This window comes from Seriola dumerili, unplaced genomic scaffold (genome assembly GCF_002260705.1).
Source record: "Seriola dumerili isolate Sdu_G_001 unplaced genomic scaffold, Sdu_1.0 BDQW01000017.1, whole genome shotgun sequence".
Lineage (NCBI taxonomy): Eukaryota > Metazoa > Chordata > Actinopteri > Carangiformes > Carangidae > Seriola > Seriola dumerili.
In genome coordinates this window covers 11120842-11148352 of record NW_019174272.1, presented here as the reverse complement: position 1 = coordinate 11148352, position 27511 = coordinate 11120842, and the positions used below count along the sequence as shown (strand labels likewise).

General features: G+C 40.3%; 1 protein-coding gene across 1 annotated transcript in view; it reads left to right on the top strand.

The window, feature by feature from the left end:
• The window catches only part of zmat4 (zinc finger matrin-type 4), a 144873-nt gene that overhangs the window by 60639 nt on the left and 56723 nt on the right, over positions 1 to 27511 (top strand). Inside the window, exon 4 of the mRNA XM_022752943.1 lies at positions 18336 to 18492. Coding sequence (XP_022608664.1) covers positions 18336 to 18492 — 157 coding nt within the window. The remainder of the gene's footprint in view (positions 1 to 18335; positions 18493 to 27511) is intronic.

The window sequence follows — 27511 nt, the reverse complement described above, 5'->3', positions numbered from 1 at the left end:
TCAGATAAAATAAGAATTTCTTAGATATTATTTCATTAATTGTTTGTAAGAGAAAAATAAAGATTGGTTGATGTTGAAGTTAACCATTAACTGGTTCACATGGGCAATTTTACATAATGAAATAGCCTCTAATCAGAATGCCTTTTTTTACTGTATCTTGTTCATGAGTGGCTCAAACACAGTCTGTGAAATACTGATCTCAAATTAGATAGTTTAAGCAGATGTAAATATAGACACCTCCAGCCTGAATGTGACTGTAGTCATGGAGCTTGTTTTTAGAATGTGATTACTTTTTATAAAACTTATTGGCAAAGGTTTTTTTTTTGTGTTCAACAAAACAGTGAGATCTTAAATTAACTTCAAGCTGTTATTCTGGGGTGTGTGTGTATGTGTGTGTGTGTGTGTGTGTGTGTGTGTGTGTGTGTGTGTGTGTGTGTGTGTGTGTGAGAGAGAGAGAGAGAGAGTGAGTGTGAGAGTGTGTTTGCACTTCCACTCTATCTTTGTGACGACCAGTTTGAGTTATAGACCTTATGGAGTGAGGGCTTTTTGGCTGGTTCTCACAACTTCAACAGGCTGTTTAAGGGTTAATCCTTGTTTAAGGTTCAGGTTAGAATTAGGTTTAGGTTAGGGTTGGGGTTAGTGATTTTGTTGTGATGGTTAGGGGTTACGGTCAGGGATGAAGGGCTTGGGAAAGCATTATTGCAAAGACTGTCCTCACAATGATAGAAGTACAGGTGTGTGGGAAGCAGCCAAATGAGTACATAATATACGGACATTTTTCTATAACATACACAGCTCTGCTTTGGTTAGACACTCAACTGTCCCACAGAGGTTACCTTGTTCAGCTGTAATTATTACTGGAGTGGGGGTGAACATTTACATTTAATTGATTAATTTACACTGTCTGGATAGGATTAAAATAACCACGGCAGGTGATAGTAACATTACCCTACCTTCCCTAGACACAGTAGTGCAGCCATTATTATGCACTTATTCACCACAGGTGTTGACAAACTGGCATATTGGCGACTGGTCTCTGCAAGTTGCTTCTACAGACATAAGTTTTATTAAGAACTTTTTCATTTAATGGACATGATGTGTTTCTTGTTATTTGACTTTGCAGTGGCTGTGGTTTTAAGGTCCCAAGTACTGTAAAGGTAAATGTCCATGTCTTCTTTAATTATCAAGCAGGTCTAGGTTCTATATCAATACTGTGAAAGCATCAAAGCGCTCAGTCCACAGAGAAATGCACACAGCCTGTATTCAGAGACTGAGCCTTGAAACCAGCCGCCGGCACTTCTATAATTTTGTGATGTCACAACAAAGCAGTCACTGCTCTAAGCCAGGCCCCAGGCCTGCCCACCTGGACCCTCCATCCAACGTTGCAAGATTTGGTTTCTCTGAGTGTTTACCTGAAATCTGCTATATTTTTATTGGATCACAGTGCGCCAATCAGGAGAGAGGCTCAGAGCCTCCTCTCTTCTGATTGGCTCACTGACCTGTTGTTACTAGAGCTCCAGAGAGAAGCCTGAGAGAGGTGAAGTAAAACTACACTGAGATGGTTTTTGGTTCTTAAAACCACAAATATATCTTCTTATGGATCCACACTTCAAATAAAACACTGGAGAAGTGTAAAATATGGGATCTTTAAAAATTGCATTCCAGTTCACCACAACGTAATGCAAAATTTCTTCACTGTAAAATAAAAAAAAAATTTAAAAAAAAGCTGTGGCCAAAACCCTATAGGCGACAACACCACTAGAGGTAGACAGATAATGACGCTGCTGAAACTCTGCTTTGACATCCTGTTCATTCCCCATTACGGAATCGATGCCTATGCCTTCGTTCAAACATTTAGGAAATAAACTTAACATTCAGTTCTCAGTTGAATGTAAACCAGGGGAGCTTGATGCCTCATGAAATCTCCCTTGCAGAGATGCATCAAGAGGCAGTGCTGTTAATCAAGAAAACAACACTCCACTTTTAAACATTTTCTCCCTAGAACCATCAGAGCTCTGTTTTTTTTTTGAACACAGGGAATACGTTTTTAGTCGTCTCAGCATGTTGCATGTGAGCTTTGCTGTACACATCCATTAAAACTGCAGTTTGTTTAGATGGTACCTTAGATGCTTTGTAGTGTCTTATCCCCAAGGTTCAGCCCACACCAATATGGAGATGATAGTCATCACATTACAGCAGCACAAGAGGAAGCTTCATTCTCCTTTTTATTATATAAGCAGGGGCATAATGGCGGCTACAGAGCATGATATTGACTGATTTTGAATGTCTCAGGGTCATTGCCAGGTTAGACCATAATCTTGCATATTGAAAGCAAATGCGCTCAACACAAACAGTTTTTTCTTCATTCAGCTCTACATTTTGAGGTGATTCTAAGTCTTCTACGAAAACGTTACTTCAACTAGAGCGTGGACCATGAATAAATGTAGAAGACGAGCTCTATAAAGGTGGCTATTGAGAGAAATAATGCTGATTCCAATCCTCACACTAGCTTAAAGGTGGAGAAGTGAAAAATGAACTGTCCCACTCCTCTAGAATAGGTATCAAGGTGCATTTGGACAAAGCACTGAAGCCCATAACTGCCCCCATGCAACTGCCCTGTTGCTATCGTCGAAGACGGTGGTAATGCTCCGGTATGAAAGAATGTTTTATCCCTTTTTTTTTTTCTTTTTAACAAGACTTGGAGTCGCCAGCCATGTTGGCGGCACTGTGAGGCTGCAGTTAGATAAAGTGGAGCTTTGAGCTAATATGCTGATGTGTAGCAGCAAATGCTTGCCATGCTCACTGTTCATTCAGCACCATGGATATCTTCAAATCAATGTCCATGTCATCCATCTAATGGTTGTAGAAATATTTCAGACTGGACCAAAGTGGTGGACTGACAAAGTGACATTGCCGCCCATAGAGCAACCCTGCTTTGCATTTGATTGAAAAAGTTTAACTGGCAGGTGATCTAAATGGATGAATATGCTTCATTGAACCTGGCTAAACATCTCCATTTTCCCTTAACCCCTAAACAGAAACATGTCAAGACCTAAAACAACCATTTTTGATGCCTAAACCTCACAGTTTCTAGGCGCTTCTGCCCCATAACCCTTGAGGGATAATTTCTCCACCTGTCTCTAACCAAACGCAATTACCTTTATATCTTTGCAATATATTTTATATAGTGCTTGCTAATCAATGCACAAGTTAGTACTTAGTCAAGCAAAAGTAATATCCAGTATACATGGCCATGTGTGCAGTTGGTTGGCTGGTTCTGGTGTTTGCCTGTCAGTTTATTTAACTGCCAGTTGCCATTAAATCAGGACTTCAGCACTGCCACCGGATCATGGTGAAGAGACGGAACAGTTGTACTGGAGATGGCACAGGTGTCCCGCGCTGCCTTGACTAAACAAGAAGTGACTGCAGTCTTATGCTTCGCTGCCTCGACCTCTCCTTGAGCAATATCCAACAGATTGCACACTTGCCACACACACGCACTTACAGCAAGTACACACATTTCTTATAGCATGTATGCACACTAAATCTGTAGTATGGCCAGGGAGCCTCGCAGACAGGAAAAAAAACGTCTTTTGGTGGTTTAAGTTCATAGTGTTATCACAGGCAAGACACCCGAACTCCGTTCTAGTGGAGGACTAAAAAACGCATGACATGCGGTAACTTCAGCATAAGGTAAAATAGGACAGAGTTTATTTATCATTCTGATGAAATATATGTGGTTTCACTGTAGACACTACACAAAGTTGTAACTGTTTTACCAAACAAATGCATTAATACACACACTGAGAAAAAAACAGGGACAAAAAAAAAAACATTAAAAGGTTGAATAATGACACAGTAGAGTCATTAGTCTAGTCTACAGATGGCCATACTGTGCAAAAAGTGTCCAGCCATGCATGTGAAATCTATTACTCATACATGCACATAATGAATGTGCAGAATGTGTGTTTGCATATTTGCATTACCACTTGTTCACATCGTTTTCACAGCAGATGGAGATCCCACATGTGCAGAACATACTGTACTGTGCTGTCTGTCAGATGTGTCTCTGTTTCAAAGCTTTTGAATTTTATTCCAGGTTGCTCCAAAACATGTACAATACAAACAAATGTATGCACAGTTATCAAAACAGATTCAAATCTTTAGACAAATCTTCTTTGTCTGTTTCTAATCTTTCCAATCATTTGCCTTCTGATGCAGACATCACTCTCATTACAGTGACTGAAAATGTTGATATTCTTGGTTGGAATCAGGACCATTGACATCAGTGCTATACGAGCTCTAGTGCTAGTGCCAAATACTGAAGTCAGTGTGCTGACATGCTCACATTGACAATGCCAACATGCTGTTGTTTAGCAGGTGTAAAGCATGCTATTGTTTTCTAATTAGTGCTAGACACAAAGTACAGCTGAGACGGATGGGAACGTCATTAGATATTGCAGGTAGTATATTAAGTGTCAGACTAATTGGAAATTTTGACCTAAAGTATAGGAAAAGCCAGAGAAGTTATTGCAGTTCATCATGATGGGAACAGAAGTGTCTGTATTTGATGCCATGGAAATCATTTTAACATTGCAATCATGTTGCAGATATTTCACTTTGAACCAGAAATGACAACCTGCTGGTAACGCTAGAGGAGAAAACAGAAGACCACCAAAGTCACTAAAGTTCATCCTGTAGAGACAACTGTCTGACGAGGTTCACTCTCCTCCATCTCTCTCTCTCTGGACTTTACAGTTTGTGTTGCCCACATCTCTTTATTCACCATCATCTCATCCACATATTGCATTTTGCTTGTGTTGATAAGAAGGCACATTGTCCTGATGAGATCTGTTTTGTTGAGGGAAAATACAAGAATTTGTGTTCTTGTCGGATTTTGGCAGTTGCCTAGCGACACAGTTGTAATCAGAACCTGCCTATTGCCCAGTGTGTTGTCCCTGTGTTTAATCAGTTCTTCAGTATGTTCTCGGTATGTTGATGGAAACAGCTGTTATGGGCGTCTAGTGTTGTTGGTGTCAGTCATCTCCCCCCAGTTTAACCAGTTTACTGATGTGTCAGAAGAACTCTACTCATCATCTCAGATATGAAGAGACACAGCCATCAAGACAAAGGTCTTTACTGAGATCAGTTCAGTCTTAATCGTAATTCCACTGTTCTGCAGCATGTCAACCTGAAGTTAAAAGTTTCCTCTAAGCTCTTTACTTATATCTTTTGTATTTTCTCTCACACAGCTGCTTCCTTGATGCAACATTTTTAGCCACTTTTGCCTGGAAACAATCCAAACTCTGACCTCATCTGTACTGTGTGACATTTCAAAAAAAAAAAGAACAGGTACATATCACTTAAATGCACTAACAGATAAATGCAGACAGAGTAAAGCACACAAAGCTGAATAACCATCAAGGCACCTCAGTGTGAGTGTTAGATATTATATCAAATGTTTCCTGAGAACTGAAGTGTCAATCTTCTGCCGTCCAAATAAAAGAACTGAGGAGAGGATGATGCCTCCTCGTCTCCCTGACTGTATTTTACAGTTCCCCTCAGTGTGGAACCTTGACTCCACTCATCTATTTCTCTTCTAAAAGTGCTTCTACATTTTAAATGTCCTCTGAGCCTCTTTGCATAGGGTAAGGGATGAATGTGAATTGTGAGGGAGGTGGGCTATTATTCCCAGCGAAGGGCCATGATTTAGCAGAAACCCTCACCTCGCAGATGGCAGAGCCCAGCAGAATGAATGCAGGAGCCCAGAGGTACAGTACGTATGTGAGGGTAATGAACCATTTGAAAGAGGAACCTCCAGGAAGGAGCCAAACAATGAGTGTAGAGAGAAAAGCCATTTGCAGCCAGGGGAAGGTGTGAGAGAGCTGACAATGAGTGTTCCTCCTCGGTTACACTGACGCTGCATACGATCCACAAACCACATGGCACTGTATTTCTCATTTCTCCTGTGTAAAGTTTGAATAATCAGAGTAGTTTTAATATTATATTCCATATTCACTGACTTTCACCATTGACCTTTTCAAGTGAGAGGATGAGGAGCTAGAAAGAATGTTTAAGACGGGAAGATTAACTAGTTAAAATCTCAAACTGGATCAGAAAAATGGGTGAGAAAAGGCAAATTTTTCCAAAATCTGACAATAACACGTGACCTGCACAATTGTGCACCCCACTCACAGTGAGAGGTAACTGTCTGGAAAGTGTTTAGACTGTGCTGTTTATGTCTAGCAGCCTGGGTGGTCTGTGATGTTTTCCATTGAAAGACTCCAAAAGGAGAGAGGAAAAAGATCTACCGCCTGTATTCAGCTTCTCCTGTGTTGCGCAACACAAAGGTTCAGGTTGAATCTTAAGGCCAATGTACGTGTTGTAGAGGACACTGCATTCTTGCCTTGCAGCTCAAAATGCTGGATTTCCTCTGACATGCCGGGAAGTTTAATTTGTTGCTTTAAATGATTGCTTATCAATGCTAGATTATCTTCAAACTGATTTTATTTTAGACGCTGCCTGGACCCCATCATCAAGGTGAAGAGTGACTTAAACAATGGAAAACCAATTTGTATGGATATGTCAGCTTTCTATGGTTCATAAAAACGCAGAGCATGCAATCATCACAGCTGTACGTTTTGCTGAGTTGGTGTAACTGATCAGAATATCCTCCGAGTCCCTGAAAAGGGTCATCCACAGTGTGAACCTGCTGTTCACAATTATGTTACACTGTGAACGCTGAGATAAGGACGAGCAGGGAACTGTTTCACCTCGTGAAAAGACAAAGAGAAGTCGACAGATTAACACAAATGTGTCAATCACACTCACAGAGAATACTTTTGTATTCTTATCCTAAATATCTCCTTTTTCTTTCCGTGAGGCTTGTTTGCATCATTGTTCTAAGACAGACTCTACTGTACGTTGCTGTGCGGACTTGATGCCATCTGTACACGAGTTGAGACTCCAGCATTTTAAAACAGCAAAAAATTTGCTGTGGAGTCAATTTTTTTTAATTAATTCATTTCACAAGGGCAAAGTCAATCTGTGCAAATATTTTGTGTGGATTTCAGCAAACTTTGACACCTGATTGGACCAATAACAAACCGTCTTGACAGCGCTGACCTTTGAGAGTCCAAAACAGAAGCTGTTGTGTCCTATAAGCCGCACTGCACCATCCACTTTTATTTAACCGTCTGATGGTATATTAACTGCTCCACAAATGACGAATGAACAGAAGTAACGCGAAATGAGACTACAGTCAGTGGTATATATATATATTTTGTACGTCTGCTGGATGTGTAAATTAGCAAATGTTTGCTCGGCATCTTGTCTCTGCTGCTGCCAAGTGCCAATTACTGCAGCTTTAAGTGTGCGTTTGTGAGGATAATCATTAGCATAACTGATGCCCTCAAATTATATCCTCTATTAAGCCATCTGCTCTGTTCCATGTGCGGCCAAGTCTCATTCACAGTTGTGTCACTCGAGGAAAAATTCATACGATAGGTAACCTATCTGGACATGTCAGTGGGATATTGCGCAACCTGAGATTATGAAGACATCAGAAAATATTATACAGTTGTAAACAGTGTGTCACTAGAGGAATATTACAGTTTATTGCAACTTTAGTTAATTTTCCTGGCTTCAGTTAGGATAACACCACGTTAAGTGATGGTTGACATCTCTGAGTTAGGCTGCATTGCAAATTTATTTGGAAGAGAAATGAAGGCAAACGATAGAAATTATGACCCAATCATAGACTGTAGCTGACGCAGCCTCTGTGACGTCACCCACAGGTTTCTGAAGAGCAGTTTTGAAACTCAGAGTGAGCTGTTCCACCGTAGCCATCTTGGCAGTGCCTGACTCCACACCTAACTCCCAGCTAATCCAAAAATGGGCAAAGAGGTGGTGTGTGTGTGTTTGTGTGGAGCCGAGATTCGATACATGCTGGTTTGTGGCAAGCGTACGCTCACCCAACTGATGCCACACCCTCAATTACACAGAGGTTTAAACCTTAATAAAATTTAAAGAGGTGAGTTATATAAAAAATCTCCTCTGTACAGTTGTCACGAAGGAGGAAATTAGCCGTAGTGACCAAAACCTTTTTTTTTTTTTACCAGGCTATAAACATGTTTATGTCTGATGTAAACTTGGGCATTATAACAATCTATGGAGATTGACTCACTTTTGGAGCCAGACTCTAGTGGTCATTCGAGGAGGAGCAGTTTTTGGTTGCCACTTGGACATAATTGGAAAAACTGAAAACATCCATTAGAGTCTACCGACTGACTCCCTGGTTCAACTTTGATCAGCTAGTTGTGCTGACTCACAGCTTAGTGGAAGCTACTCGGGCAAAACTGTTGGCTTGTTTACTTGTTTTATTCACCCTGTTTAAGCGATGTCACTGCGTTACAAGATCTCAACGATTACGTTGGTGTGTACAATGTTTTCATAACTGATCATATTAAATCTGAGTTGTAATAGATTATAGTTTTATATGGATTGAATTAAAGAAGAAGTTAGATGCTAAAATATTGTATGAAATAAAATGGTCAACGAGGTGTGACAAGCATAGAGATGGACAGGAAGTGAGCTGACACTGAAAATTGGTGAATGCAACAGGTTCTCTGAAATCACTCATATAGGTCACTGAAGAACTGTTGTTTGTGTGTGGGATTTAAAAATGTGTAAAGCCACTTTAACTGTATGTAAACACATGTTAATTTGGATTGTCTCCCCGTTGCCTTGTGACACACTTTCCAGTAGAATCCAGTCAGGGTTTATTCTCTGTCCCTGTTGGTGCTGCCTGCTGTTTAATGTGAAGGTCACTTTATTGTGCGTGTGTGTGCGTGTGTGTGTGTGTGTGTGTGTGCGTGTGTGTGTGTGTGTGTGTGTGTGTGTGTGTGTGTGTGTGAGTGTGTGAGAGAGAGATTGTGTGAGTGGGGCTGAAGCAGCAGCAGCAGTAACCACTGTGTCAGCCCAGCTTAGCACTCCCCTGTATGCTCCGCTTGGCAGCAATAGACTGCATTGTCCACAGCTATGTTGGGAGCTAGTCCTTTTTTATCCTCTTTTTTTTAGCAGGGATACCCTTGCACTTGGCTGTCCTATTTCTTCTCTGTGTGCCTTAGGGGAGATGCACATGAGTAGTGAGTGTTCCCTGACCTCCAGATTTAGCCCAGGCATTATACGGTGTTAAGTCAGGCCAGGATCAGGCCAATCCAGTCCAGGCTAGCCACAGCCCAAAGCTATTACCTCAAGGAGTGGTGCAGCTTGTTGACTGCAGAGAGGAGAAAGTGTTGCATCCTAGACGGAGAAGCCCGAGCGTGTTGGCGCTGTGGCATGTGTGATGCGGTGACAAAAAGAAAACAACGGTCCAGTGCAGTAAGACATCACACAGCCCGTCTATATTACGCCACAAATACAGGCAGGCAAGGACGCACTGCTTCACTTAAACCAAGATGAAAATGTGCAGCGCAGCGCTGACAGCAAAGAGAATTTACTGCTTGCAAATCAAAAAGATTATTTTATTATGCCTCACATGAATGGGAATGAGGCAGACCCCTTCCCCTCCTCTCTCTCCCCCTCTCCTCAAAATGCGATGTCTCTCTCTCTCTCTCTCTCTCTCTCTCTCTGTCTCTCTCTCTCTCTCTCTCTCACTTTGTCTGTCCCTCTCTCTCTCTGTCTCCCTGCCTCCATCAGTTGCATATTCAGAGAAGTGCAGCACAGCAGTATATTCTGCCAATGCAGAAGTCCAATTATTTCTCACTGTTGGGCTGAGATTACACACACACACAAAAAATGAAGCCCACCATACATGACTGCTGCAGTATGGCAGAGGTTGGATGTGTTGTACTTCAGATGACTCATGGGTGTTCTGGATCCCACCCTCCACCCCCACACACACACACATACTCCCCACCCGACCAAAAAAGAAAGAAAAAAACAACAACTTGAAACTATGTTGCTGAGCTTTTCAGAAATTCCTCTACATCCCAAAATTTAGATATTCATTTCACATTGGAATTATTCTGCGCCGTGTATCCAACAGACCCTACAACAAAGATAAAGCTCCTGTTTGGCGGGAAAATCCGTACATTACACTGCGATTGTCAATCTGGCAACATACACCTAGCTACTGCTTCATTAATTACATTTCCCTGCAATTAGCTCCCCGTTTATCCAGTTTTAATTAACCATGAAATTATGGATCCTTCCTATTTGGAGGTGGCGTCTCATCTCCTGGTGTATTTTGGTCTCTTCCTGAATATATATTTGCTCATTATGACTATGAAATCCTGCAAATAAGATGGAACAGAGGCTCTGCTGCTGCTACTGCTGCTGTTACCCCAGGAGCTGAGGGAAGGGTGTGTGTGTGTGTGTGTGTGTGTGCGTGTGTGTGTGTGTGTGTGTGTATACATGTGTGTGGTAAGAGTTGGTGAAGGACAAGGCCAAGGGCAGTAGGAGGGGCTGCTTGTGTGTGTGTGTCAGAATGACTCAGTGTGCAGCAGTGTTCCTCTGTTATCACACACTGTGGGAGGAAGAGTTGTGTCTCCGTCTTCTCCTCATCCACACACACACACACACACACACATACTGGTGATCTCCACCAGATTACAGCTCACTACAAATAGCTTTTCGGTAAAGGGTTGAGTTTGAAATTGCAGCGTGGGAAACCCCCGCTGTTGAAACGTATCAATGGCTTCGTTGAATTTTCTCAAGTTTTTTGAATTCCTCAGGTGTAATCATATTGTTTGATGTGGCTTAATATGCATTTATACACACTTGAAGCATATCAAGAGTTATCAGTCTCAGTGGAAATCAGTCCCACCTGCACATAAACCTTCACACTGACACACGTTTGGTTCTACTTTTGGACCTGTTACATCTCTGTTAGGGGATATTTCATGAAAGGAGAGATGAAAATAAAACACATCATTATTGACACTGACCTTGTGATGTAGGGGTGAACACATACTGTCCCTGCAGAGACCAGTGTCCTCACAATGTCAGACTCTTGTGTGTAACAGTGATGATTGTGTCAGAGCGGACACTCTGGGCAGTCATAAATCACTCTTTGATCACACTCACAGCTGCCCATAAGGAAAATGTGTGTGATGAGGGTCTTCAGTGGGAGAAGACTAAAACTTATTTGAACAGATTCATGTTCATATGGCTGAATGTCATCTCCATAATAAAGGATAATTCAACTGAATTACACAAGGGATCAATTGAGTATAGGGTCTTTTAAAATAGGCTGATTGCAGGGCTATGATAAATATATATATGAAAAATATGTTCATATTGTTATGGTGCATGTGTACGATTATGCAATATGTGCAGGATGTGGTGGACACTGCACGATAATTTCACAAAGTCAAATTCCTTATTTTATTTTACATATTTTATGCATTCATATGTACTTACAGTGCTCTATATATTTTTGCATATAAAACCTTGGTAAGTTATTTCCTGTTTTTTTTTGTTATTTTATCAAACCTGAAAAAGTGGTGCTATTTTACACTGTCAAATCACAACACTCAGAAAATCACAACACGTCGTCATAATTTCTTTGCGGCTTTGAGTGTTTTAAAACAGTTGCTCTCTTAGTAGTAATTGTTCTCCTCGATGAAAGTCAGTGCAGTTCTGCTCCGAGTCTTTTTAGTCAGTGTAATTCCCGAGAGGGATTCTGAGACACTTGATAAATATTTACCTAAATCTTAGGTGTGCTTGAATTTATTCTGTGAGCATGTGGTGTGATAAACAAGCATGTTATGATTGATCATAAGTCAGTAGATACAGCGTTGTGGACATCACATATTTACAGTTTTCGGTTATTGGAAGTGCCCTGCCTCAGGTTCTGACTTTAGCCTCGTAACCAAGTAGACTCCAGAATTGCCATAGTTGCCGGCAAGCTGACCAATCAGAGCCCAGTGTGCTCTGATTGATCAGCTCCAGAGGAAGGATGGGGGCCTTAAAGAGAGTGTGAATAGAGTACAGTATGAAATGTACAGAAGAATAAAAATGTCTTTTCAGAAAAATGAATGTATGTAAATCTATTTTAGTCAACACCAAGAATTAAAAGATAAACACTAAAAATGGCCATAATAGGTCCTCTTTAAGTTACATAAATGAATATCGACATAGCATTAGGCCGAATTCAAAAACAAAATTAATTTCCTACTGTAATTCGAAATAATTGCAATCATAGATTGCAAGCTAGGTTTCTGATCCATCCAGAAATTCTTAAATGAATTATGAAATAATACTGTATACAAGCTGTTCCACTGCAAATATTTGAATTGCCAAATACTTTGTGACAAATGGATAACTGGACAATATGGGCTATACAACTTATAAACAAACCCTCAAACTGCTGATTGATTACATTTTGTGATTGTCCAGTGAGCCCAGTCCTGGCAGCAGCTCTATGCACCGCCAGTGACACTCACAGACAGGCCTCCTGATGGCCAATCCCACTATCACAGATGGTCAGCTGTCTGTGTGTGTATGTATGTGTGTGTGTGTGAGAGAGAGAGAGAGGGAGGGAGAGCGAGAGAGAGAGAGTCAGCGAATGAGCACCTTATACTGTACCAGTGTTCAGTACTGTTCTTGTGACTTCATGAGTGCAGCAGGAGTGATTAGATCTCTTTCTGTAGAAGATACAATGAGCCAGTTTGACTTTGACACAACCAGAGTAACATATGACCCGAGTGCATCTTTTCCTCCAAAACTTCTTTAACATCCTCTGCTCTCTGCTTATTGCAGAGCTGGGTGATTGCTTACTGAGATTCAAAACCTCACACATTAGTTTGCTCCTGGGAGAAGCTTTTGCGTCTGAGATGAACTGTTCTCTGTCATCATCAAAAACTGGAACACTGTTAACATGGAGTTCAACACAGAAGGGCAAAGGGTGATTTCACCCACATGTGTAAGCTACTGCTCGGAGCCCAATCTGGTTTACAGTTTTCATCATTAAACCATTATTTAGCTTAATTACTATCCTCATTAGTGTAAGTGTTACGTAAAGTATATCCTGATCATGTCGACTTATCAAGCTGAATGTTTATATGGGGTCCAGGTGAAAAGTGACATCACCCTCCAGTAGTATTGTTGGTTACGTAATTGTGCGGAACACAGCGGCAGATGTTTGTCTGATGAAGATGAACAGTGAATTCAAAATGTCACCTGTGTTAATGGAGTTTCAGACTGATGAGACTGAACAAAAAATGTTTGCATTGCATGTGACTGTATACAAATGTGAACAAACATTTTGCACCACTGGAGTGTAATTAAGAGTCATGTCACATACTGTTCAGTCTGCGATGGTGGCCAGTCAATCAACATGGCTTTGATCCAGTTTATCAAAGCATAAACAATGCTGTTGGGTTTGTTCCAATTTTCTGTGATTAATCTTAAATCTTAGCAATTTCAGGCTTTTCTGCATGGTTCCATTGTTGGCTTTGCTATCTATCACAACAGTGGCCTTGTCATGTTGTATCATGCTGCAGTGTAGAAAGTTGTAGGATTGGTTGGAGTTTGGACTTAAACTAAAGAAAAACACGTCTTGGCCAGTTAGATTTTGTGAAATATGCTTATTTTCTTTCTTTATGAGAATTAAAGGAGAAGATTTAGGCAAACCTTCATGCCTGGATGCTAAATATAAAGCAGCTGATTGGCCCATCTTAACATAACAAGGGGGCCAGAGATTAAAATTATCTGCCAACCAGCACCTCTAAAACTCCCTAAATTATATGTATGGGAATCTTATCATCATGAGGTAATCATCTCTACAAAGTCACTCCACCCAGCACACAACCCCCTTCTTGATTTTAGTCTTTAGTTTTCGTACGGGTTAAACGAACAAGATGTATTCACTAGAAACTGCAATTTTCTTTGGAAATTGCAGTGGTAACACTGCTTCTGCCCAAACTGAAGCCACACTGAGTTGCTGGTTCAAATTTGTAAGAAGAAGTAGTATTAAGAGATGGGAAAGTGGGAAAATTTCAGTGAGAAAAGTCTGAAGGTGTGTCATCTATAAAATCATTTGAAGTAGCCTACACACAGAGAAACTGAAATACATTGCTTCATGCATAGCCTAAGCCAAACATTGCTTTATGAATGGCCTGAAATTTGCATGAAACTGTCAAAAAGCTGAATCAAGCTGTGAAAATCATTATTTTTTGTGAAAATTGAAATACATTTTTTTACAGAAAATTAAGAACATGTAGGAAGAGCCTAAATGACAAAGAGTTTCAGACTGTTTCTGTCTTAGTAACTTCCCTCATAGCTAAACTATTTTCCCATTTCAGGAACAGCTGGAGCTAAACCACAATGATAAATGAATGACTTGTGCTATGAGCTGCTGGTGTGCTGCTGCCAGGTTGTTGTACGGTTGTGTGTCTTTGTATGTCTCTGTGTATGTGTCTGTTTATCTGTGTGTTTATGAGCGTGTGCAAGTCTAATCAACTGATCTGAATCAGCTGTGTGTGGCCAGCTGCAGTTAATGGTTGCCATAGTGATGGTAACTGCTTAGTTACACCTGGTTATAACAGGAATCATGGTGAGACACACCTCTCAAACTCTGGCTTTGCAATCAAAGACTGTAACCACTATTGCCTAAAGTTCACTATTTTCTGAGAGAGGAGACTCTGTCCAACGCACTGATATAAAAATCTTTGTGGTTTCAGAAATGTGGCATGTATAGCGAATTAAAAATGGCCTGCCTCTTGTTGGTCTCCTGATTTTCTGCTCTGTTTACATTGGAGTGGATGGGGCAGTTGGAAGGTACTAATGCTACTTTGAAGCTCACAGTTCAAATTCTGTGAGTCAACAAACAAGATGCATTAATTTGTGAGCTTTAGAGGTGCTATAAGGCATATTTTGTTACCTTCGAATAGAACCATGGCAACGTTTTACCCCTTTTTCTACACTTAATGCTAAGCTAAGCTAACCAATTCTAGGCTGTAGCTTCATATTTAGCACACAGTGATGTTGAACTGTTTGTGGTTGATGTTATATTTGTTATATATGAAACCAAGCAAACAACAGTGATAAACAATGAAGCTAAACAAAAAATTTAATTAAAAAGATTTTAAAATTCAAGTACAAATAAAGTTTGAAATGGACTTCTCCCCCAACAAAAGAGTAAACAGCTACTGAAACAACTACACAGACAACAGCAATGTCTGTTACCATAAGTTTTCATGTGAAATAAAAAGATATTAAATCCATATGTTTGTAACACTAAGAGACGGTCAGCTGAAAGATGCAATTATTGACAAACAAGAGGAACAGCAGGTGAATGATGAGCCGTCCAATCCATTCGTCCATTCGTGCCTTCCTCTGGATAGAAGTGAAAGTACTCTCTGTATAAACCACAGACTAATGCATTGAATACAAGAGTCCTTCTGCTGGTAAATTGAAAGTGATCGAGTGGTGCTGAGAGTAATTGAATACTGTTGAAATCAGCTATTGGTTCGTCAGAGCAGAATAAAAAGCAAATGGTGTTTAAAAGGCTCTAAAATGAAGTCAGTGTAAACAGGCAGCTGTTGTACCCGGCTCACGTCCAGCATTCTTAATGAGTACAAGCAGGGAAACATTGGCTTAAATCACGAGTTTGCATTTGTAATTAGTTTGGCTACTTTCCAAATTCTTTTTGACCATAAATATAGATACAAGAATGTGCTGTTGTCTTTGAAGGATAGATTTTTTACAGTCCTTTTTCAGAGGCTTCTCAACTCAATGCAATTGAATTGTTAAAACACTCACACAGAATCCATATCAATTTGTGTTTGCTATGGTATCACCAGACATTTCTCTTTCTCTAGGCAGCATGGAAATTTGCATCAAAGGTCCTGCCAAGCTATTCTGTATTTGTCGAGACATTTGACTGAAAAACAAAACTGTGAACCTCATAGTGGCACACGATGAAAAGTCAACTGATCAACAAAGTAGGACACGTGCTCTGGGGACCATGAAGATCTAGGCTGTTGCTAGCTTATGAGTCAAAGGCAAGTGTCATAGTTTATGATACCGGCAGCTCTTTCTAACAGAACCTGTCAGTATGCTAACTGTTGCTATGAAAATGCTACGTTTGTAGCGTCCCTGGTGTTGAAGGGGGAGCTCAGTGTTCTAAGCACTGAAATAATCGTCCCCCCATCCTGCACGAATAAGTGCATACATATGCACCTGCATGAAAGTGCCGTACACTTAATGATCCCAGATTGCATATGTTGTGTTACTGCAGTTATCCGCGCATGGTAAAAGACATGGAACATGCACTGTTTAAAAAACACTATTTGAGACTTTGAACCTACTCAACCTAATGCTAGCAACAGTAGCATTGTAGCTAAGGTGGCAGAGTTTAGTACAGAGCATAGACTGTAAATAAAGATGGATGTAGCCTCCGCAACATCACTCAGTTTTGAAACTCGGAGTGGGATGGGCCACCGTCACCACTTCGGTGCATGCCGGCTTGTGGCAAGCATATGCTCACCCACCTGTCACTCAAAGCTGCACACCCTCAATTATGTAGAACTTTAAGCCTTAATAGAATTTGAACTACTGAGTTATATAAAAATTTGCCCCCATACAGTTGTCATGAAGGAGGATATTAGCTATAGAGACTAAAGTTGTTTTTTGTACCAGGCTGTGAACATGTTTATTTCTGCTGTAAAGTTGGGCATTTTATCATGGGAGTCTATGGGGATTGACTCGCGGGTCATTCTTAGAAGTGCAGTTTTTGGTACTTCTGTGTTGGCTTCATTTTTCAGCCTTGGAGGTTGCTGCTTGGTACAGAGCTACAGTGAGTTCCTGAGTGGTAAATACTGCACTAGGCAACATGGAACATGCATGGCAAGACGTTTGTTTTTCAGTGTTAATATGAAAATGCCTTTAGAAGCAGTGCTACTGTTTTGGATTGTTCTTTGTTCAAAAGACAAACCATTTTTGTTCTGGAACAGCATCTAAACTGCATCCAGCTCCTGTTGGGAGGTCGATTCAAATCAGAAACAGCCACATGTTCGTCTCTGAGCAGACCCTCATGTTCATTCATCTTTATGTAGCCAAGACATACAGCATTTGTTCTGAGCACCAGCGGGTTTTTTTTTTTTTAAATTGTTCCCAATGAGGAGACAATGCGGCTGCCTAGAGAGAAAGCTTTCCAGAGCACTCCTAATATTGGCATGGTCTTCCACACTCAGTGTTATGTTTGTCCTGCACTATATAATGGCTCTCTCTGCCATGGGTCCACTCCTGTACAATATTATGTTCAAACCTGTGAGTTTCAGCAGTTTTACATCAACTATTGTACACAACTGGAATTAATTAATATAGGAAGCTGTTTTTGTACCAGTCGACACAAATATTTAACCATAAAAAAACCAAACAAACTTGGTACCAAAAACTAATGCTGGAGAATCAACTGGAGAACACCAATGTATGGAAAAAAACGATGAAAAACATAAATGTACAAATAAAAAATAACGATAATTAAAAAAAACATGTCAAAACAAATAATTGATCTCTTCTCTGAAATGATGTATTTTAATTTCAGTTTGTCTTGAATAATATCGAACATGAAAAACTAGCTGTCAGTTTGAGACACATCTAAACACATTGGTGTCAATAACCTACAAAAGGCTACATTAGCAGAAACATGATAAAAAGTTGTAACTGTTAGTGTTAGAATATGAATATCATGAAGGTGAACGGGCTCATTATCTCGGTTCATCTCAAGCTGAGACAACTCAGCTGAAAAGACACGCACACATATTTCTACACACTGTTCACTTCCTGTATCTGATGGAGTGCGCCAGGCAGAGGAACAGACAGTTGAATGAAGTCATGGAATTCGCTTTCCTCTCCTCTTCCTCCACTCTGAGTATCAAGCCTTTCCTTGACCCTCTCCTCTCCTCCCTCTCACTTTTCAGTAAAAAAAAAAAAAAACCGGCAGCATCCATCTCTCAGTGCTTGGCGGGTTTCTCTGTGTCCTCTGCCTTCTCTGAGGATAATGGCTTTTGGTGCAGCTTGCACAGATGGAGGCTCAGGGAGCGGTCCACCATCAGCTCCACTATCACCCCTTAAAACAGACTCGACTCCATTTGCATCCCGCCAGGATTAAAGCACTTTCAGCGAGGAATGTGGCACCCCTCCCCTCATCTGAATTAGAAGTGGTAGAGATTAGTGATGTGTTCAATGTGCAGCTGTCTTCTAGAACAAGACGCTGCTTTCTTTGTAATACACGTGACTTGTTTGATTGAATCCTGTTTTTAAAGCTCCCACAGATAAATGAATGTTGATGTATCATTGATAAGATGTTATTGTGTTTCTTTTAGGGCAGCGACGAGGGCGACGTGGACAAGAATAAGTGCTGCACGCTGTGTAACATGTCCTTCACCTCAGCAGTGGTGGCACAGTCGCACTACCAGGGTAAAATCCACGCCAAGAGACTAAAGCTGCTACTGGGAGAGCAGCCCGCCATCACAACCAAAGGTATAGCCCCTGTTTAAAATGCATTGTGGGTATAAATGATGGAGGAGCTACATGTTTCCAAAGGGGATTTATTATTGAAAGGAAAAAATAACTAAGGAATGAGATGCATGACGCCATATGTGTTGACAATGTTTGGAGGTGTTGTTATGTATGTGTGAAGTGGAATAGAACTAAATGATTTTAAATAATCATGGAGCACTTAGTTTGGACTGTGTCTTTTCTCCCTACATCTTTCCCACTGTTCTTTCTGAGTTGGAGTCCTAACAAATAGCATGGCCAGTGCCTGATATATTATTGTGTAACGGGGCAGTGTCTTGATTCAGTGCTCTGAAACATCACATACACACAGAGGTGCCCTGAGGGTCAGAATATACAGCAGGAGTCCAAAGGCCAAATCTATACAGTAGCATGGCCAAGGACCGGAGGAACAAATTACATTTACACTATTGCTGTAATTGGACACAAGAATCCTCTGTGTACATTTGTTTACTGTTTTGAGTCTGCCCTTATTTTCATTCCATCAGATATAAATCAGTTCTAAACTTTATTGAAGCTGATAAAAATGGAATAGTTTTCATTCTGTTAGCATGAGTTGCTACCTCTCTTTAAAATCCATACTTCAGTCATATGAATGCTTTGTTTGTGTCTATGGGAAGTTTGTTTCCTCAACAGCTGTTTATACAGCTCTTACTCGGCCTGTATGTTTTGCTTTGTTGAGTTGTGCATTTGGTTCATGTTCAGGTGTGAGGACCTCAGTATTCCTGCTTGCAAGTCTGGTGTTCTCTTTGGTTCTCCAAGATGGAGGGAGCAAATTAAGCAATTTGAGAGACACAAATAATGAACTTGAACTTGATCCAACACATTAAGTGGCCTAATTTGAAAGTGTGAATTACTAAACTTGGGGAATGAATCAAGTATTTTACACAAATAAATTAGTAACTTCAAGGGGATGATGTGTAATTTCAAGGCATAAATTACAAATGTAAGGGAATAGTTTATGATAGGCTGCACAATTAATTGAAACATTACCGACATAGCAATATTGCCAAGTGCAGTATCCAAATCGCAGGAGCTACAATTTTTGGTTAAAGGTAAAATGTGTCACAACACACCATAAGTTGAAGCATTGTGATCTGACAGAGAAGGCCTGGCCTACAAATCATCTTACCCAGACATTAGGGAACATGTTTGTTTGTGTACAAGTCCCAACAAAAGTCACACCATCCTCATTTTTCTATTTCTTTCAGTGAAAATAAAATGGAAAATGATCAGTCCAACTCAAATCATAACTCAACGCAATCACAGTATCTGCCAAAAATAATCACAATATGATTTCTTTTTCTTTTTTTTTCTTTTTTCTTTTGCATATCATTCAGCCGTATTTATATAATATAAGCAAAATAACATTATAGTCAGCTTGTAGTGACTGGGAAGATGACGTTACCTTATATTTTATTTTTTGGTTGTAGTGGGGATCAAAACATGATGGCATGAGCTGACCACATTTCTTAGCATAAATGAAAACATTGATGACTTAGTCCAAAGTTTTTACCTGTCTGATTAACAGTAGTATTACCAGAGCGGATCTGCTCATGCACTGCATGTTAGTTTTACAGTGATGGTTCAATCAAGATTTCAATCAAGTCCCCAGTCACCTTTATGTCTGAGTATTCCACAGCTTCTGTCCTGTGGGAGCGATCTGCCCCTCTGTCCCACAGAGTCACTATAAGTATGTGACTCACTCACTTGGCTTGTTAAATCTGATGGGAATGTTTATGGCATGGAACATGAGTAATTTATGGAAGTAATAAAGTATTGCATATAAGCATATTCATTTAAATAACCACATTCAGCTACTACAGTACTCTGATACCATCTGGACATGGTCCTGGTTTCCCACATTAAAACCATAAATCACCAAACCTCATTTGATAAAAACTAATGTCGTTTTGAGAGGAAACGGAACAACAAACAAGGCATAAACAGACATTTACACATCACTTCCATTAAGATTATCATTTCAGATGGTCAGTTGCCAACTTGTGCCTCCAGCATTTCTTTTGTACTCAGTTTTGAGGCATGAGGGCTGCAGGCTACTCTCTCCTACTGTCCACTCCAGCAAACTAACAACGAAACAGAATCCACTATAATTAAACATATTTTGCCAGTGTCATCTGCTGTGGGGTTTGCTATTCTTTCTTTGTTTATTCTTTTGTCTGTTCCAGTAAGTTAAATCTGAGGGATCACACAAGCTTTAACAACACATTAAACATGCTATACAAATTAGTTTGACTTCTCTGGTAAGCTATCTCTGCTTTTCACTGTAAAATACTGAACATTCTCTTATCCGTAGAAAGAATTACAATGAATCTGAGAGGGGAACATCACTCTTTGGTTACTGCAGTTCAGACATAAATGGTTGAACGTAGACACTGTGTCATTTAAAATTATGTAAGGAGTCAATATCAAGATTGTTGTTTATGTATACAGTATCAGCTGGGCTACAGTGTATTTCATGGTCCCCAGAGGATGATTCCTACAGACTTCTCCTCTAGTGCCCCCTTAATATTTTTGGTTTATTAGTGAAATTCTTCAAAACGGAATCGTCATGAAGTTCGGTAGAGGCGTGCACGGTCCCCAGAGAATGAATCGCAGGGACTTCTGTGATCACCTGATCTTTTTTCCTTTAGCACCACCAGCGGGTCAGGTTTCACTTCTCCTGTGAAATATCTAAACATCATACCTGACGTATGACGACGCATGGTTCCCAGACAGCGTAACCCACTGACTGACTGTGATACACAATGGTCTAACCTCTAGCACCAATAACAATTGTTCATTGTTTTTATTGTGAATAAGCAAACCATGCTAACACGCTCAACTAACACGGTGGACACGGTACATTAAACCTGGTACACCTCAGCATTGTGAGCATTTTGCATACTGATGTTAGCATGTAGCTCAAAGCAGTGAAGCCTCAAAAAAGCGGCTAGCGTGGCTGTAAACCCGTCTAGCATGTGATGATTTTTGGGGCTAGTTTACAACTTCCTAACAGCAGCCAAACAAGCTGGTGTGGTTGTCTGTTTTTTTTTTTGTTTTTTTTTTAATGATTTTCTGTGTGTGTCTGTGTGCATGTTATTTAGATTTAATCACCAACTTTTCTTTGCCTTGGGGTGATTGAAGTCTTGCTGTTGTTATCCGCTGACAGCCGCTCACCTTGAATCTATTTACAAATGGGCTGTTGTGAGAATAATGAGTGAAGGTCACAGGGGGAAACAGTGAATGAGAAAACACAGTGAACATAGTATTTTCAGATTGTTCTACAGGAGTGTGGCTGTGAATAGATCAGCCTTGAGCTTTGTTTGTTTACTCTGGCTTTGGCTTGTTGGCACACCAGTTGACCGAGTCATTTATATGCAATTCACAGCTTTGCGTTTTACTTTGAGCTCTTAGATATCCCTCACCACTACTTTTCTTTTAATTTGTTTGAAGTTTTCTGTTGACTGATAAGGCGGAGCATATTTATAGTGGTATTATCTGAACTCTCCCATTGTTGGACCGTCCCGAATTCATCCTGTATTAGAACTGCCTCGGCCACTGCAGCCTTTTTTCCCTCTGAAGTGGAAGGATTGAATCAGTAGATTGCTACACAAACCTCTTGTCTTTGAGTTAATGTTTGTCGGATCAGTCCTTGAACCCTCTGGCTGGAAAAAAAGAATAGAATAATTCCTTTACTGCAGCAGTAGAATAGAACAAGAATAGCTTTTAAGCATAGAAAGTAGGACAGAAGAGGTAAAATCTACAGAGCTACTTCAGGCCAAATACAGAGGCTGTACAACACTTACACTGATAAAGTCAAAGGGAAATTAAATATTCTTTCTGTTGTGCACCTGATACGAAGGAAATGAAAATAAGATCTTAAATTCTGATTTGAATGGGTCTGAAATCTTGTGCAGCTCTGTTCTCTTGGTCACTTCAATCAGCTGTACAACTATCATGACCAAACGTTCATCAAGTGCTGCAGCACCGTCCTGCTGCTGCTGCTTCCTGTGCTGCATTTACACATTTACAGCCCAGCATCCACCTGTGGGCTCTGCTCTTTTTCATTCCAGGGGTTCTATATCGATCTTTCTCTGCTCTTGCTTTGGCTTGTTGAAATATTTATGTTCTTAGGGCGTGATCGAAACAGAGCCTGAAGTTTGTGTTTTTTTTCATGGTACAGTGGTTCTGTTCAATTCATGGCTGATCTAAGGGCAAGCTCATTTTCACATTATTCCAAAAAATATCTGTCTTTTTTTTTTTCACGTTTTTCATTTAGGAGATTTGGTTTGTTTATCATTTATCTTTAATGCTATATTTTTTTTCAGGAAAGTTTTGGGCTCCTTATTAGTCAGTTTGTTGTTTTTGGGCATTACTCAACTCTGAAGCTTAAAAAAATAAAACTGATACTAATATTTTTACTCTACAGCTGGCTGAAGTCACTTCAGTGTTGCCATCTCTCCTCCTGACCAAACGGATGCATTTCAGCTGTTTTCAGATGTTTTAAAGGTCTCATATTGTAAAAAGTGAGATTTCCATGTCTTTTTATGCCTCCGCACCGGCAACAGTCAGAGCCTACCCCACAGCATATTGTTTTCGGATCGTCTGTCCTTTCGTACGGATGTATGAAATTGATGCCTTGATGGAACTTCTTCAAATTTGGCACGAACGTTCACTAGGACTCAAGGATGAACTGTCAATATTTTGGCGGTCAAATGTCAAGGTCACAGTGACCTCACAAAAGACAGTTTTGGCCTTGTGAGTCTAGGTGCTATAGGCTATAAATACTGTGAAAGTATCAAAGCGCTCAGTCCACAGAGAAATGGACACAGCCTGTATTCAGACACTGAGCCTTAAAACAAGCCATCAGGACTTCTGTAATTTTATGATGTCACAACTGTGCAACCGCCCTCAGCCATGCCCACATGTCTGTTCAGCTCATTTCAGCACTGACTGGACATCACACTTTGCATTAACAGTGGGTTTTACCAAGTTACAGTAGTAGGCTACAATCCATTCTCTGTGTTTGGCCTAGTCAGCTGATCAGAAAAGAGGCTCAGAGACCGACACAGAATAGTCCTGTTCTTACTAGAGCTCCAGAGACGTTAAACTATATTTATATCTTCTTATGGATATTAAAACTTCATATGAAACACATGGAAAAGTGAAAAATGTAGAACCTTTAATGCCAAGATAGAACCTCAGACGGACACCTAGAATCCTAAACTGTAGCTGCATATGTAAATCTCTTTTTAACTCTCTAATGCATTTCTTTCTTACTGACTGAAACAAAAGGTTGTACAGAAATTCATGATTCCCAGACAGTGTCCTCTAACTTTAGTGATCCATTGGCATAACCTCCAGCACCACTGATGGTATCATGCTAACACGCTAATTGAAGATGGTGAACATGATACATTTTACATGACAAACATCACCTGATGTTCATTGTTAGTTTCCTTTTTCTCTTTAAAAAGGAAAATAACGATTAACACTAGTGACTGGGGACCAGTGAGAACACTGGGTTTTGTGTTAAGTTCCTTTTTAATGACACAGTTTAATCTTCTGTGAAGCTGAGAACCTGAAGTGAACAGTGAGTGCGATGATGTCTGGACGTTCTGTTCTGTGCAATACAACGTCTGAAAAGAGCCTTTAAACGTCAACTGCAATTAAAACAAAACTATGATATGATATGGTGAGCACGAAGGGGGGCGACTGGTATAACGTTTGAGGGAAGTTTCTAACATGAATGTATGAATGAGTATGAAGAGGTTTAAGAGAAGTTGAAAATGAAAGGCAGGCAGAATGTTCAATAAATAAATAAATCTTTATAAAGCTTATAGCCAGGTCCAGCAGACAGTCATCTAGAAGCAACCAGGACCAATGTTTTCCACCAAGCCAATATTTCCATATATGTAATTATTTGTCAATAAACCAAATAGTGATGTACTTTGGCTGCAACTTTAGAAAACTTTGACACTATTAGATTGTGTTTGTACTTTGCTGATTGTGGTCTCATGATGCAGCACCCAGACAGCGCCCTTTGCTGTTTGCTCTCTCTGCCACATGTCCGTGACAGACACAGTCATTAAGCATGCCATCTGTGGCCAACGGCTCAGAACAGAGGCAGCTCCATCCCGGCTAAAAGAGGGGGTGACACAGCCATCAATCGCACTGTCATCCAGAAAACTGCTGGGACAAAGAGGAACCTCCTCCCCACCTGAAAGAAACAGAATGACAGAAAAGCATTGGAGTGCAGCTGCTAACGTTCAGCTTTTCACCTATTATCTTTGTAAAAGAAAAAAGAAAAAGAAAAAAAAGTATAATTAAGTGCATCTCATGGATTAGTGTAGAAATACCTGAAGCTGCATTTAAACACTAACCCTCTCCTTTAGTATTCATAGATATGAAATACAAATGTCAGATCCATCTATCTAACTGCTGGCTTTGGACTGCAGCGTGTTTTATCCTCTGAAACAGTAATTTAAAGCGCCTCTATTGTACAGATCTGTTACAGATAGAAAATGTCAGGAAGATAAATCCAGGGCACCAGGAGACCCGGGATATTGATTTCTACATAAGTAACGTCAGCCGACTGGCCGAGTTCCTCTGTTGATCTTCCTGCCTCTCGGGACCCATGTTGTTCCAGCCGGTATACAGTTGCAAAAACTCTAGCTTCCCAAGCATGTTTTTTTTTTTGTTTTGTTTTGTTTTTTTTTCCCTCACTCACCCCAAACACCAAAGATCTGTGAAGGTACACGGTTCTGTTCAAAAAAACCTCTAGAGACACTGATGAGAATATACAGCACCTCTGTTGTCACAGGAGAGCCGCATAAACTTTACCTGATGCTTTTTTTTTCTCTCTCTTTGAACAGATGGTGTGCATCTTCCCTTTGGGTCCATAACCCCCTATTCAGAACCCATGATAAACATTTCAAAAATGCATAATCACAGTGTAGAGAAGCCCTGCATAAGCAACCTGATAGTTGAAATTCATGTTTAATGCTTTTCCCACAGGGCCAGTATTACACATAGCCTATATAAGCTAAAACATAACCCCTCTTTGCCCTGTTCAGGCCCAGATGTGTTGGTGTGAATATTTTCAGTGACCCATATAGCATATGCTCATCTGCGTGCGTTTAACTGCTCATGTTGCAATGTGTTGCAATTCCAATTCAGTTACTATTTTAGAGCACGGGCAGGCTGAATGAATGTTAATTTGTCATTAGTATTTTACATAATCACAGCCACATGTATTTTCATATTCCTCCACATGGTTTCTTTAAGCACTATTTCCACATTCTGGCCTGTTTCCAGGTGTCTGGGCCGTAAGCACAATAGCTGCCATGAATGTCACTTCCTTTAGCATCTGCAGCTTAATGTGGGGATATACAGGATTTTCTCTGCACTGATTTACTGGGAGATGATTTGAGGAAATCTGGAGCATTATGGTTAATATGGCCATTCCTTTTTGTTCCTTCACATTTAGCTGGGACTGTTATGTGACTATATACATCTGAACCAACAGTTAAAGTGCATGTATCGTAGCAGTAACATTTAAAGGGCCCTGTATTTTCAAATTCCCCTGTGGGTTTCCTACTATTTCTCAAACTATCTGAGGGGCTGCCGCAGCATTCAGACCATTTTACATTTTCATGTATTTACAGTTTAGAGATCCATGGTGGAGGGACCCAGCACGAAAGTCAGTGCTGCTATAACAATATCAGTGTCATGAATAGCCGTAAGTGTGTACTTAAACTTACAGCTGGGAGCAACAAGACAAAAAACTTTTGATAGACCAATGAAGATGTCACTGACCCAGGGCTCAACAGATACAGTAGTGAGGTAGTCATAACACTGGATGTATTATGGAAATGGATTGTGAAATGCTGTTTTAGCCATGCTAGCTAAATTGTCTCAACAAATGTTCTCCATGGGAAAAACTGTATTTGTCCTTGATGATTCTCACATTAACCTTAACACTAACTTTTCCTTTAGCGCCAGCACCAGGTCATAATTTGACTTTGTCCAGCACTTAATGTATTCCTGTCCAGTACTTGTGAAAATGACATTCACATCAGCCTCAGCTGTACTACTAGCAAATGTTTGCATGCCAACATGCTACACTAAGATGGTGAACATTATACCTGTTTAGCATTGTCATTATGAACATGTTATCATTTAGCTCATACCACCACTGTGGCTAAGTACAATCCACAGAGCCATTAGTGTAGCTCGTGACATTCACTACCAATGATCAGAGGTTCTGTAAAATTGTTTTTTAAGGTGTTCCTGTCGTGAAGCACAAACTATAGGAGGAGGGGATGTAAATTCATACAAATAGCTGCTGGATGTGTGGGAAAAGCAAGTGTAAAATCTGCAGCACCGTTTTGTTGGGGTGATAGACTAGCCAGGCCGAAACAGACAGAGAGAGAAACAAATGAAAAGATGCATCATAAAGTTATTTGCCAGCGCAATCCACTCAGCACCACAACACAAGACACACAGCAGGCGATGCAACAAGCTCTCAATATCTCCTGACTCACATGTTTCAAAGCAGCTTCAGTCCAATGTGATCTGACTGAAGCAGCCATAATACTTATTATCCCAGCCTGTTGTATTGTTTATTTGTTTACAAAAATTAATCTTGTCAAAGGAATTTTACCAAAAATCTCCCACTTCGATTTTTCTCATTCAGTCACAATGACCTTTTGTTGAGTTGACAACATCCAGACATTTAATTATCTCACATGGAACTTTGTTCTTGAGGCCTGCGGCTTCAAAAGTGTCTTCTCTTCAACCAATAGAGCTGCACAGTGTCTTCACAGACATGAGTCACACATGATAAAGCAGCCAAGCATCAGATCTTATCTGCAGTCTGAGTAGATGCGACGTTACTCTGTGCCCCTGATGGTAATTTGTGATAGACTTCGTAAATAAGTCTAAAGTCGTCTAGTCGACTTTAAACTGCTGTCTATTG